The 14,978-nt window shown below is 40.8% G+C and overlaps 1 protein-coding gene across 2 annotated transcripts in view; it reads right to left on the reverse strand.

The window, feature by feature from the left end:
• rsrc1 (arginine/serine-rich coiled-coil 1) overlaps positions 1-14,978 on the reverse strand; it is a 155,462-nt gene that overhangs the window by 20,630 nt on the left and 119,854 nt on the right. For both annotated transcript variants that reach the window (XM_086035252.1, XM_086035253.1), the window contains exon 7: positions 12,084-12,155. In XM_086035252.1, the coding sequence (XP_085891378.1) occupies positions 12,084-12,155 (72 nt within the window). The remainder of the gene's footprint in view (positions 1-12,083; positions 12,156-14,978) is intronic.

The raw sequence follows: 14,978 nt of genomic DNA on the forward strand, positions 1-14,978 counted from the left end.
GCACCACTTCTGTAGTACAGTATTGAGGCAGATTTGGAAGACTGTACTGAACCGTAAGTCCTGAAAAATGGCACATAATATTTGAGACGAATCAGGCTTCTGTGGTATGTTGTGTAGACTGCGTCTATTTCCGATATACAAACGGTCTTGGCATGGACGAGCAGATGGATCTATGTTGAGCTTCTTTTCGCGCTGCGTAACCATCATTAGCAACGCATCACATTGCTGTAAACGGATTACTGGTTGTATCCCTCTGTGGCGTAAGGCGAAAAGCGGTTGCATATGTAGACAGGAGTTCCACCTACATACGATACATTCACCCAATCACAGATGCCAGAAGCAGACGTGTTGTATGAATGAATACAGAAGTAGCACGTTTAACTTTTCAGAGAGCGCTTGGCAAAGATGAGTGGAAAGAACTCCACTGTGTAACCAGGCTTTGTGCATCAACACAAAGCAAGGTAGGTAAGTTACAAATGGGGTCATGGCACCAATTATGTTCATAACTCGAAGTTCCCCTGGATTTCCTATAAGAAACCATTTTAGTACTACCGCAGAGGTCCCACTGTAAATACTTTTCATTGAACATCGACCTTGTGCTTATGTCACTAAGAACTACACAATCACTCCTATGTGACCTCTACTGTCTACCACCCTGCAGGGAGTTGGAGGGGGTAGGTGGGGTCGGTGGCGGCCAGCGCCAGCCACGAGGATGACGGCACTTTTGACATTGAACGGTCTGCGAGTGTGTCTAACCACTGCAGTCTGGCCACCTGCTTAGACCGCACCAAGTGCCACTGCCGCGCTGCCGTACGTGTGTGTGATTATGTCCAGGCGCACATGTGTTTGGCTTTCACACATGGGGGGGGGATGTTTCCACTTTTAGAGAAGTCACATCCTTCTCCAGCAGGTCATACATAGACAAGTATTGGCACACAAGGGAATTTGGAGTTGCGGCGAGAATAGCTTTTACTTCTTTATAGACTTGCTTTTTTCACTGGGAAGCAGAAAAGGAATTTCATCATGGGATTCGAGAAAATGTGTGCTTGTAGGACAGCCTCGGTTGCCGGCCGGACGGAGTTCATCCATTTTGTAGAGCATAATTTGTAATCGGCTAAACGTTCTGGCATCCGTGTCAAACACACGGTTGAAAAGGAATATGTCAAGGTAGTGAAGTTGCACTATCAGTGTCATAGTATTGGAGTTTGAGTACAAGTACAGGAGCAGTATCTGCAGTATCGGCGAATCCCTACCATACTACACCACTGGATAACCTCCCGAAATAATTTTGGGGAATATCTGACAATCGTGCGGTTTCTGACTTTGATCCTGGAGAGAGGAAAAATGCTACAATTTGCCCCAATTACTAGTGCATGTAGGAAAACCCAATTGTCCAACATGTCAAGGTAAAATGAGTAATTGAGATTCAGGGGCAAATAAGCAGCCTAACCCCTGATTAATTCAGCAATTATCAGTGCTTATCCTTATTCCCCAAACACAAATCTGAACGATCCTAAACATGCATGTAATAATGGTGGAAAATCCTTACAAAAAAGATGCCTGTGACTCAGAGAAAGTTTGCTGAATATACATTGGGCTACTGGCAACGGGTTAATTGATAAATGTGACCCGGGAAACGATTGCCAATCACGGAAGGTTAAAAGGGGGATGTCAATCATTGCAGACCTGAATAAGCCCAGGATGAGGGCTTGCGTAAATCAGTTTCATGTAACTTCAGTGTGTGTGTGTTGAACAGCAAAGATATCCCTAAATAGAGATGATAAAGCCACAGCACGTGTCTATTATGCATTGACCGCCTTCAGAGTTTATGTAGTCGACGCTATACATAGATGATGATACTCGTGTTGACATTGATTAATGGATAACGTCATTGATATTCTTTTCACTTAGCAACTTGCTGTTTGTTGACCCACTTGATTGATCCAAGCCTAAAGCTGATGTGAGCATTTAGGCTCTTCATCAACTAGTGGTAGTGGATACCCTTTTGTAGCAAAATATTTCCTCACGCTTGAGTTGTCCCGACAGACCACCTGTGTCGTTCATTCGACAACGTGATCCTGACACCTAATCAACTTCAAGATACAATTATCATTGCACAATGCTAAAGTCGACACGGCGACTAGTCCGTTAAACCCCTGGTGTGTATGGCGTGCGGACGAGTAAGAGGCGCACACGTGCACAAAGTCACATGGGGTGGAGTGGGGTCGGGTACTCATTCATATGACCAGAAGACACCAAATCATACACACCCTTAACCTCTACGAGCGAACATAAGGGAGAGAAACGAGATGGGATGGGAGGGCTAAGGAGCAAATTTGCATTAATGAAAAAAAATCAATAAAGCCGTAATTGCTTGGCTTATCCTCTTGTAAGGAAACAAATTGAAAGGAGACGGAAGGTAAGGAGAGAGCTGGCACCCCAATGGTTTTATTTTGTATTTAGTTTTTTTTTGGCTATAGCATGTGGAGCTGACTGAGTTTGGGCTTCTGCTAGGGGAAAAAAGGTCTCCTCATGATAATTAAATCTTCTCACACTGATTTTCTGCCAAATTTATTTCCCCGGGGACCATAACTGTGATTCAATACTTAGCAGCCTTGCATAACTAATGGTCTCGGCAGGGTGGGGTGGGGGCGGCACACACCTGAATGAATAGGGAGGAGAGAGGAGCAAATAAAGCAAGCCCGTGGCACTTTTCATCTCCGATCAATCATTATGCCGGCGACGCACAAATCGAAACGATGGTTTTATGTAAGTTGCAAGCAGACTGTTTAAAACGGATGTTTGAAGCAAAAGTGTAATTAATTGCCGGTCTGCTCTCATTGTTTTAAATGACTCCTGCAGTGCAGTATGGGCCAAAAAGTGAGCTTTAATTCCTGGAACAAATAGAGGTGGTGAAGTGTGGGCTCAATATTCGCCTGACTGTCCCTGGCATGATTGTGTTGAACATAATAACACAACAAATGAGGCCATTCATCACAAGTAAGGACAGGAGATGGAGCTCATGCCGCCGATCGTTAGCAAATCAATACAAACAGGATTTTCTTACACCAAAATGACTGAAGGGAGATCTGCGCAGTCATAATTCTTGTGTGGATCACATATTACAACGAATACTAATGACATCTTTGTTGAATGCCTTATGTTATCGTCAATGTGATGAGATGGCGGACATTTAAAAAAAAACCTCCTGTGTTTACTAACCGTTGAATTTGGTCGCTTGTCTTTCGGCGCGCCACACGGTGGCCTCGGTAATTAAAACATTTAAAGCACAGCCAGTCCACCCACCCCCCCCCCCCCCGCCACCTTCGCGCTCCCCGGGTGTGATATCGGGGTCACGCGCCTGTAGATTCTAATTTACGCCCCATTTGTATTCATGACAGGCACGTGCTAAATATTTAACAGCAGCCCGGCATGAGTTTTGTATTGTTAGGCTTTCCAGGTCAAATAATTTGATTTCAAGGCAGATTACATTAAGCATCAATGTCCAAGCAGGCACTCTCACTTGCCTCTCATTTCCTGTCTTTTATTACAGCTCCAAGTGAAGGGATACACAGCTTTGGATCACACAAGAACATCTTATCCACAGGATTACTTATTATTTTCAATTATAAAAGGCATTACATTGTTTATTATAACACGCACACGCCGGCACTTAATGGAAGCGGAACGGAAATTTTAGAGTGACAAATTGTTTAGTGGCACGCGTAATCGTGACGAACCCAAATTAATATTCCAGTGGAACCTTTACTGTCAAACGTAATCTGTTATGGGACAATGGTCGACTTGAATTGTCCCCATATGCATCTTGACAAAAAACTTCCAGTTTGAGACACCCCCTCTCACTTTACTCATACATTTGATATTAAAATGTCTTCTATTTAATTTTTCGGGGGCAAAAACATCCAAAACAATGGCTGTAACATCCATGCCAGGCCAGTAGATCCTGATGACATTTTTTGAATAAATACTATGCAAATTGCCACCAACAGCTAATTCTCTTGGATTTTATCCCGTGTCTTTTGAAGACCCTTTGTCGACATACAGTTTATGTGGGAATAGAAATGGATATACCGTATTTTCCGGACTATAGGTTGCGGTTTTTTTTCACAGTTTGGCCGGGGTTGCGACTTATAGTCTGGAGTGACTTATGTGTGAAATTATTAACACATTATTACCTGCATATCATTTCACATGTTATTTTAACCCACATAAAGAAACATAAGATAAATCCTAAAAGCTAAAATGCATGCATAATTTAAATGGTTAAAATCTAATATTGTGTTAAATAAGTAATCAAAATAGTATGATAAAAAGACAATTTGACAATTAGATGGATTGATAGACAGTCAAAATGACAATTTGACTGTCTATCAATGTGGGCTTGCTATGTATTATGTTTAGGCCACAGGGGGCCCAAAAAGGTGGGGCTAATAATCAGTGAGCAGTCCCATTTTGGCTAGATGGCGTTTTCCCATTCATGTTTATCTTTATTCTCAAGATGTTTGAAGTTAAATCTAAAAATGCTGTTTTCTTGACAATACGATGACAATTGCTGAGTGGAGCAGATGTGCCAGCTTGAAGACAAACTGTGTGTCTGTATTGTCTTCTGCAGATTGCTAAGGAAAATAAATTGTGTAAAACAGTAAATTGAGTGCCCTTGAGTGAACCCTTCACACACACCCGTTACAGTTATTTACATAGCTATTGTATATGATGGGCAAATTATCCTAACACTCGATAAAATAAATACATTTGTGACGATTAAAATGGAGAAATACTGCACGTGTACCAAATAAAGCATCTACAGGGCGTCAACAACGGTCGTCATGTCATAGTTGCCGAAGACATGAACGCTTACACTCTAGTTCTTCCAAATTGGACAAATGGCCACCAAAAAGCGTGAAAAGTGATTGACAACAGGGCTAGTTAGAGAGTGACGAGGCCTTAATGGATGCTAGGTCGAGCAAGTGAGGGGGGCCTGCAGCTGAATATTTAATGGACATATAATTCCTCAACACAGACACACAAATACAGACACACACACAGGCACGCCCACGCACGCACAGCCACGCACACACACACACACACCCACACACCCCCACACACACAGGTACACACCCACCCCGTGACCTGTCCTACACACAAAGTAATTAGGGAAACAGTCCTTTCGTTTAGCTGCCCAAAGAGCAAACGGTAGGTATATATTCCCCTAATGATGTGGGTTAAAGAGCTATTATACGTCTCATTAAAATATATGATCTCCCAATCTGCTGCTGGTTTGAGGTAATGGGCAGAGAGCGGCACGCAGGGGGCTAAAACATCATCCTTGTTAGGCCTGCTGTCACGTACATATCTCCATAGCTCTACTACATGACTGCACAAATAAAACATTTTACAATTACCAAATAAACTCACAGGACTAGATAAGCATGTTTACATAATACTTTGCATCATGTCGTAATATGATCGACAGGCACAGGAAGGAGTGGAGCGAGATGGCTTGCCTCCTGTATCTTAGACAAATATATTAATTTTACTGTTAGTTAGAAACAAGATGGTAGTCGTTGTAGTAGTAGTAGTAGTATTAGCATTAGTAGGAGAAACAGCAGCTAGGCTACCTGTTTGCTTACGTGGTAAATACATTGCAGTTGCACACTCTTCTCGTCATTCTCCTTTTTATTGTGGTGAATGATTTGCAGAGCGAGGCACTTGACCCTTTTTGCCGGTCCGTCCTCCATCTGCGACCTGCTTACCCTTCTGTCCTCGTTCCGCCATCCTTATTCATAAAAATAATCGTCCCCCGACCCAATCCGTCCTCGTCCTTTGAAAGCGCTTCCGTCCAGAATTTTTCCCTGTACACTATAATCCTGGCAAGCCGCCAGGCTGTTCTTGCCACCCTGCCAGCCTAAGGCGGGATTTATGGTCTGCCCAATTTGGGTGTGCAGGTGCCCAAATTTCACAATGTGGCGACTGAAAAGAATTAAATAGGTTGTACATGTACAACCAGCCAAAGTCTCCTCACTCTAAAAAACATATTTATCTTACGTAAATATTGAAGGTTGAGAGCCGCAGCCGAGGTTGCCCCGGCGATCAACCAGCCCGGTGGTCATGGCCCCGCCTCAGGGAAATTGGCTTCAGGCGCTGGGGTGTGGTGACCAACGAACCCGTGCATCTTCCTTTTTAACTGTATTTTTACCTACGCTGCTAGATACTATGATTGTGTGGATTTAATCGACATTGGATTACAATACAAATTGAGGAATTTGAGCGACATTTTACTCCACTATTAACACCCCGGTCTAGATAGCAAAACATGCGCGGATGTCGGGTCTGTCAGTCGCCGTAGGTGGCGGAGGCAACGTGAACAGAAGCGGGGATGCCAAGATGGGCTACACGGCTAGGCAAAGGTAAATGCTAACCTCTCAAACTCCACTGCCGAGCCGCTCTACCTCTGACAGTAGATATGTAACACAAAGAATGGGTGATCTGGAACAACAACTAGCGAGAAATTGCTAAGCTCGGAACTGTTGCATTTGTTAATCACGGAAACCTGGCTCCACGCTCAGATTCTTAAGTGCAACTGTACTTCAGGCTAACCGCGGCACAAAGTGAAGTTTCATTGCCAGATTATTATGTTCAGTAATGCACAGACTACAACTAACGTCAACTTTATTGCGCACTAGCGGCGTTGGTGAGGATAAGTGGTTCAGAAAATGGATGGATAGCAAAACCTATGACACTGCATTGTCATTACTGCCATAATAATAATTAATACTTGTTGACAAAGTGGTTCAGATAATGGACGGATGAATGGATGGAGTACAAATGGCTGCGGCTCATTGAAGGGCATCTATGGTAAGTGATATTGTTAATCATGTTTTATTTGGTCATTGAAAATGTTTTCACATGAAAATGACCATTAGCACTAAAATGATTGGGGACCTGCATTTATTAAAAAAAATAATATATATATATATATATATATATATATATATATATATATATATATATATATATATATATATATACACAAAACAAGACAGGCCTCTTATCTCCTCATCCTCAGTCGCTGAGGCAAACCAATTTATTCACATTTCTGAGATTTAAAGCTGCCCTCTTCTTTCGAAATGCTTCTTTATACTCCCACGGGCGACACGCGTCCGCTCTGTTGCTCACTGTGCACTTCTGAGTGGGATTATGCATCGGTGGTCATTCTGCGCACGCGTTAAATGCGTCAAATATTTTGACGCGATCAATGACAAAATTTAAATACCGCCCGTTAACGAGGTCAATTTGACAGCACTAATATATATATATAAAATACGCACAGTCCTGTAATGTAATGTTCTTGACAGAATGTTGTTGAAAAAGAATTAACAGAGCGTTCAGAGCCTAACAGAATCTTCCATCCATCCATCCATCCAATATCCAAACCGCTTATCCTCATGAAGGTCGCTGGCATGCTGAGCATATACCAACTGTCTTCGGGCAGCAATGACAGTATGCAGTGTGACTTGCGGGGTACGGGGTGCTGGCTGGCTATGTACCGACCGTGAGGCGGACGTGCTAACCAGTCAACCAGCATGCCGCAGCCTGAGTCTTTTTTATTTAATTTACTTTTTCTTTATTTATATATCCAAGTCATTTTGTTGTTCTTCAGTTCAATGCAAATGTTCCATACCCTTGAGAATTGAAAGACAGTTGCACTTAAAAGGATGTCCTTCGAATTATTTTGGCTCTAATATCAGTATATCAGTGTCATTTAAAAAACACCAACAAACAAACGATACTATCATTTATTGTGATTTGTGATTATATCATCTACAAAAATGTGTTATTGTGACAGGCTTACCAATAAATAATTGCATACGGGCACCCCTGCAATCGTCACACTTTTTCTGTTACATACTGACCCCAGCCCCTCCATCAGAGAAGGGAAAAGTTATGTTGCCCTCACAGGAAAAGGTTTGTGGACCCCTGCTTTAGACAAATAGATGCCTCCTCGTTCACAATAGGTAGTATCTCAGTTCATAGATATTGTTCACACACACATATTACAGATATGACTGCTGAGCTTGTTTGAACTCTGTGGCTAACTAAGTCAGCTACAACCTACTGTAAAGTATATAGGAATTGAGTGGATTGTGCGGGCGTACCTAATGATGTGGCTTGTAGATAGCCCTGAAACTTTGGCTACTTCATTACTGTTTGTTGTTAATACAGTTTGCACAACAAAAAGCGCACAGCTATTGTGCTGCACTGATGTCAAGTGTGTCTTGTGGGCATACAAAGTGCAAACTCTTGACTTGAAGGCATGCAGCTAACAAAGGAACCATGCTCCCTTCTCATTCTCAGCGCCTTTCATTTCACACGTTTCCTTTTTCAAGCGCTAGCATCATCTGGCTGCCCTTAACCAGCGAGGCAAACATTCCTTTTAAGTGGAGACTACTTTGTTAACTGATGGCCACGGGGCCAGTTATTGATCCTTCTTCTTTCTCTCACAAAAGCCCTGATGAGAGGACCCCCTTCCTCCCATCATCTTCTCGCAGGGCTTCACCAGCAGTGATAGCGCGCACATCACAGCGTTCACATGAATCAGATCCGGGTGGTTTCGATTAGCGCCACGCTAACGCGGACGCGCTGCCAGTCTCGGATCTATTTATGAACGAGGAGTGTAGGAGGTAGCGTTTCTCGCTTTTTCCCTTCCACTCTTAAAAGGTTTCCTCGTTTCGCTCGACTTTAGTGGTTCAAGTGTAAACTTTCTTGCGGTGTTGACCTCAGAGAGAGACCCTGCAGGGAATGCAGAGACCCCTGGTCATCCACTGCTAAACTGCAGCAGTGGCCCAACTCTTCCATCCTGCTTGTGCTGGGAGGAAGGGCAGTGCAGGATGCAGCTGCCTCTACTTGGGTGTGTGTGAGGAGGCTACTCCACATCAAGGAAAGTGCACATTTAGGTAAGATATAAGCCCATCGTAGGCATATTATGTAATGGGGGTTAAACGACTAACAATTTCTTGTAAGTTGACAACAACCTGATGAAAATCGAGTCAAAGTTGATTAATCTATGACGTCAGTGATATTTTTGTAGCACAGTCCAGCGGCTCCCAAGAAAAAAAAAAAACATGAATAAAAATACAACTCACCATTACACTAAATATAGTTGTAAATAGCATGAGCCCTGTGCATTTTTGTCTTTTGCCAATGAAGCTTGAGCTTCACTCCGCGCCATTGCTCTTGTTCCTCAGCACCAGTACCGAAGTCTTGCTGGTATGAATATTTTAAGACTCGTGGGAATTGGAATAGCCAAAGCTAATCGGCTAACTGCAATTCCCATCCACCACTAGGTTATTTTGGGTATTCTTGGACTCTTGCAGGTGAAGACTGTGTCACCTTGTCGGCCAGACTTCAAACAAAAATGCAAAGCACTGATGATATCGTGAGCTTTGTGAAACACTGATATAAACATAAATAGAGAATGGCAGGACTGTATACATTTTTACTTCTTCCTACTCCTTTTGAACACGTAAAGTGTGCCACAGGATGACTTTCATCATTTTCTATTAAAATTATCTTCTGTTACATGTTTGTGTGTTCAATAAAGCCAATAATCAAGCAAAATAGGAGAGTTGAGGCACTTGTTCTATGAATATGTTATTTAGTCCAAATTTGCCTTAATGTTTACAAACCTTAAACATACAAACGAAAGTGATGACTGTGATGTGTAAAATGACTGTGATGAGTAAAATAGTTTTGATTCAATTGCATAAATGAGCTTTTCAATGGACAAAGTATACATTGGGAGAAAAGTGTAATCAATCTGTACTATGTTGATTTTAATTTTTCAACTGTTATTTTTAAAGATTATTATTGTATTCATACTTCATGTCATAAGACTTTAGGTCTGTTACAAAAATATCAACACGTATAGTTGGGTCTTTCTTAGCCAATCAATTATAAAATGATCACATGATTGCTGTATCCTAAGAATGAGTGATCAAGGCCCAATGAGAAACAAAGTGGAAAAAAACGGGGAGAAAAAACAAAAAAAATTACCTAAATAAAGTAGAAATAGTTCAAACGGTTGTACTTTTTTTGCAAGTCATTGTTAACATTCCAAGACAAACCCAGATATATGTTTATGATTGTATTATTCCTCAAAAAATGTGAAAGAATTCCTCAAACTATTTCTTACTTTTTTCCCTGCACAATATGAGAAAGCTGTAATTGGATTTCCTTAAAGAAGAGGAGGAGAATCAAGATGTAATGTTCTGAGAAAAGCAGTCATAATCCCACTAGAATTATACAAAAAAATAGCGGGATTACAAGAAAGTTGCATTTTTCTGGGAAAAAAGGCGCAATTTTATGATAAGGTGCAATGAGTAAAAAGGAGCATTTTTTTGTGAGGAGCAAAAAGAAGTATGAACGGGAAAAAAAAAAACAGTTTTAAGTCTTAATTTGTAATATCAGCCAAGTCATTTCACCTTATCACAATATCAATAAAATATACCAATGTGTTTTCGCCAAAAATGGTGTCTTCTCTATGTCTGTGTAGACTGTCAGCCACACATTCTGCATGTTTTTTTCATACTTATCAGAAAAAATACTTTTTAATTAACTAATTAATAATTACGATATTTGGCACATGACAATTTTGCTTTTTTCTGCAGTGTGCGTGAACACCACAATTGCGAACCCAAGACTGAAATGTCACACAACTCCAGGACAATAAACAGAGACATTTCCTTTTGAATTGTACGCGTGTCCGTTAATTGTCCTTATCGGCAATAAGTCCACAACGAGGAGCAAAATGAGGCAGCGGAGAGGAGGACAAACAGAGACAGAGAAGGCGAGACAAAAAGTTGAGATAACACTAGTAACACTTGGCTAATATTATCATAAGGGTGGAATAAAGGAAAGGAGACAAACAACAACAGTGAGCAAAAGAGAAGAGGAAGAGGAGAGGAGAATACATACTAACTCGCGCTGGGGACCAAAGCAAGAGTGCAAGGCTAATTACTTTCTGATGGGTGCACTTTCATTCGGCCAAAAGGGCAGCTAACTTTAAAGGTCACATTGCCATTCCTCCTCCATGGCAGCACACACATACAGACGCACACAAAATACACAAAGCTACAAGAGTGAGTCCAGCAATAGAAAAAACACAAAACACCCACACTCAAACAAATGATTCTGCTGCTAAACACACACATAGACATTCTCATTTATAAGTTGCCCTGGTCAGAACAAGGACTGGCCTCATTATTCTATCTCAGGACTTTTAATATCACCAGCATATCCTGTGGAAATGACTCTTGGCTTTATTTGAATGTCTATCGAGGTGTGTGTGCGCGTGTGGGCGCGCTTGTGTGTCTGTGGCCATTGGAGAGCGTCATGCTGGCAACAAATAATGTACATCCACTGGCGGCAGTGCAAAGAATGCATATTTTCTGTTTCCATTTAATGCAAATGAAGCAAGTCTTAATATAAACTGAAAAAAGTAAAAAGTAAACAAAAGAGGGTATATTAATTCAGAGCAAAAAAACAATGATTAAAGTTACGAGTTGTACAAGAAAATATCAAAAATCATGAATATATATATTATGAAAATAATTCATAATACCACATTAAAATCTTTCAATAAACCAATAATATATAATACAGCGGTGAATTGTGATAAAAGCTGAAGTTGTTCTGTGAGTATGCTCGTAACTGAAAACATTTGTATATCAAATCATCTTTGCCCATTACAATGAATGGAAAAGTTGTTTGAAATACACATTTTTTTGTTTTATATTTAGTTTGACAGTAAACTTCAACTGGGGGTGGCCATGAACAGTTTGAAGCCTGTTGTTTTGTTGTTTTTTTGGGGGGAGAACTGTTCCCCCCAAACTGCTGCTTGTTGTGAAGTGAACTGAGTTCATTGCCACCATGCAGCGCATATCTCAAGTCAAAGCAGAAGGAAGAAATAAATGTGAAGATTGTTTGAAAATTACCTTACATTACTACGTGCTTTTTTTTGTTTATATGTAATGATGTATGTTATGTTGCACAGACAAACTTACCCATATCCAGCTTTTTTCGTGTCTCCTGCTCTTGCTTGGCTATTTTGGCCTTAAGAACTTCGTCTGTTTTGGCTAGAAAAGAAAAACAAAAATGGTTAATTAATATTATATAAAAACTGCAGTGCAGCAACAAAGTTACACATTTAGTCGAAGTTACAGCATGGCATGCTGAAGACAGTGCCGTCATCACAGGGTGAAGCAGTAAATGAGAACACAATAAAAACAGATTTTTTTTTTTACTCGCAGGGAGGAAGTAGTTTCCTCTGCGAAAAGTCAAAGACAGCCACCCTGCCTCTCTCCCTCGCACCTCTTTATCGCGTTGGCATAATTAAATGCTCAAAAGCAAGCCAGGCGGCAGGAGCAAACACTCATCGGAGCGTTTTAAGCATCTCTTCATACGCCCCCCCAACCGACTGCCTAAATAAAAAATAATCAAGATGTTGAGCAACATTGAAAAAAAATTATAATGTGCCGTGTGGCAGGACTATCAATACGGCCTGTAAATTAATTACATTTCCGTTGTGTGCTGCATCATTTATTTTGCGAGCGGCGAGGCCTCGGCGGAGCCATTCGCCTTTATTGCGATCTCGCCGCTTGATGAGTGAGTAAAATTGTAAAATTGAGTCTCCAATATCATTACACTTAATGAATTTAAACTTCAGCAGGGGAAAAAAAAAGTGTGCTTTTTTTTTTTTAGGTGGGGTTCACGCAATATTAGAGTGGGTGGAGAGCACAGGGAATGTGTGTGCGTCAGGGCACAACTGTGGGAGTCTGATTGTGGATTGTTGCAGTGAGTGTGCTTCGTTTGAAATGCCTCATTGGAAGTGACTGACTGTATAGCTGCCAAGCAAACATTACATAAAATACATACACCGAACATATATTTATTGTGCGCAGGGGTGTGTGTGCGTGTGTGCGTGTGTGTGTGCGTGTGTGGGGGTGTGTGTGTGTGTGTGTGTGTGTGTGCGAGAGCGTGTGAGGCCACAGGGTGAGCTTGACTGCGCTGCTGGTTTTGTTCACTAATTGGCGTAGACAAAGAAGCCGTCACACTGCTGTTATGGCTGCTTAAGTCTGAAGGTTACGCATCTTTACTAACAATGACTCGACATGGATGAGTGAACCCTCGTCTACCTCCCTCCGCGTGTGTGCGTGTAACATTGCGTGTGTTTTCTTGGACCTGTTTAACTCGACGCTAACAAAGTCCCAATTTAAGAAGCCAAAGGTTCGGGTCAATAAGCAAACCAGGAAATTCAGCATTTAGTCTCTATATTTACTGTAAAACCTCTTTGGTTAAACTAGCCATTACAGCATTTTGTCCGGTTTAGTGAAAAGAAAAACAATCAAATACAAATTTAAGAGAAATACATTGGTGCCTTTCATTTCTCCCTATTGAAATAAATAAAATTGTCATTAATCCATTCCAGCCAGAGACTAAAAATACTTTTTTTTATGTATATATATATATATATATATATATATATATATATATATATATATAAAAAAAAAAAAATCGTCAAAGAGTTTCACATTTAAGTGACTCAGTAAGTACCGGTAGTAATAGTACCAATATTTATTGCTGGACAGATTAGGTCTTTGAATTTCTTTTTTAATTAATTGGCCAATTAATTGGTTATTGGAATTTTAGTATGCAAAATATCGTAATCAGCTTTAAAAATCCCCCAAAATCGGTCAGCCCTTAATAGTATTATATTTATTATATTTTATATATATATATATATATATATATATATATATATATATATATATATATATATATATATATATATCGTTTATCACAGAGAAGAATCAATGATTGAGACTGCTGTTGAACTGCCTGTCAACATGTGATGCTGCATCATTTGTGTTAATATATCCAATTGTCAATTTACACAGAACAAAAATCCCGGGGAAAAAAAGTCTCTTAATGATGGCTCCTTCTTTTGTAATCAGAGTTGAAAAAAAGTCAAATAAAGCCAAAAAAAAGCAAAACAAAATTCATCAGTGTTCAGAAGTGAGGTGTCACATGAGCAACATTCTGAGGTTTTATGCAACTTTCAAAGTGTCGTTTTCTACAGTACAGTAGTACAGTTCAGTTGCATTTACCATTTTAAATACATGTGCACTTAATCTGTTTTCAAACATTTATATAGGTACATTTTTATATAACTTTCATATGCAATACATTTGAATCGAATCATTATTCAAAAACATTTTGCTCCTCTAAATGCAGCATTAATGTTCACACTGTGCATACAATTGCAGTTACTTATATATTTAATACTTTTGGGAATAAAACCTTGTATTGTTTTATAAACACGTATTGTACTATTTGGAGAGCTAATTTTTTTTTTTAGGTGGTACTTGGTGTAAAAAGTTTGCGAGCCACTGGTATAATGGTGTAATATGGTATTACACCATCGAGCGGCTTTGCTAGGAGGGAGTGATGTACCACTACTTGGCATCATTGTTGAGCCTTTGCGAAGGTCTGCTCTCCACTGTGTGCTCTCGTTGCAGCCAAGAATTTATTTAGCATGCACAGTTGTGTGTTTGTGTGAGGACACCTGTGTGTGCGTTGCTTTGCTCGGGGCTGCACGGAGGCAGGAAAGAGACGGCGCGGTATTGGAGGTGGAAGAAAAAGGAGGGAAAATGGTCCAGGGACACAAGCAGATAGACGGCAGCCATGTAGGAGAAAGGAAGAACTGACAGCTTGAGGGGGGCGGGGGGGACAACCAAACAAGCAAGAGAAAAGGCCCGCGAACAACATCGGGGGGGATTTGACGCCTCTTTAGCGTTGTTTATCCACCACCTCCATCCCTTCGCCAAAAGCGTCTCTTATCCTCTTCTCCTTCTGTTTTTGCCCTCTACCCACCCCTCCCTGCGTTCGCGCCGTCTCTT

The sequence above is a fragment of the Filicampus tigris genome, chromosome 7, assembly GCF_054856515.1.
Source record: "Filicampus tigris isolate MCC_2025a chromosome 7, RoL_Ftig_1.0, whole genome shotgun sequence".
Taxonomy (NCBI): Eukaryota; Metazoa; Chordata; class Actinopteri; order Syngnathiformes; family Syngnathidae; genus Filicampus; species Filicampus tigris.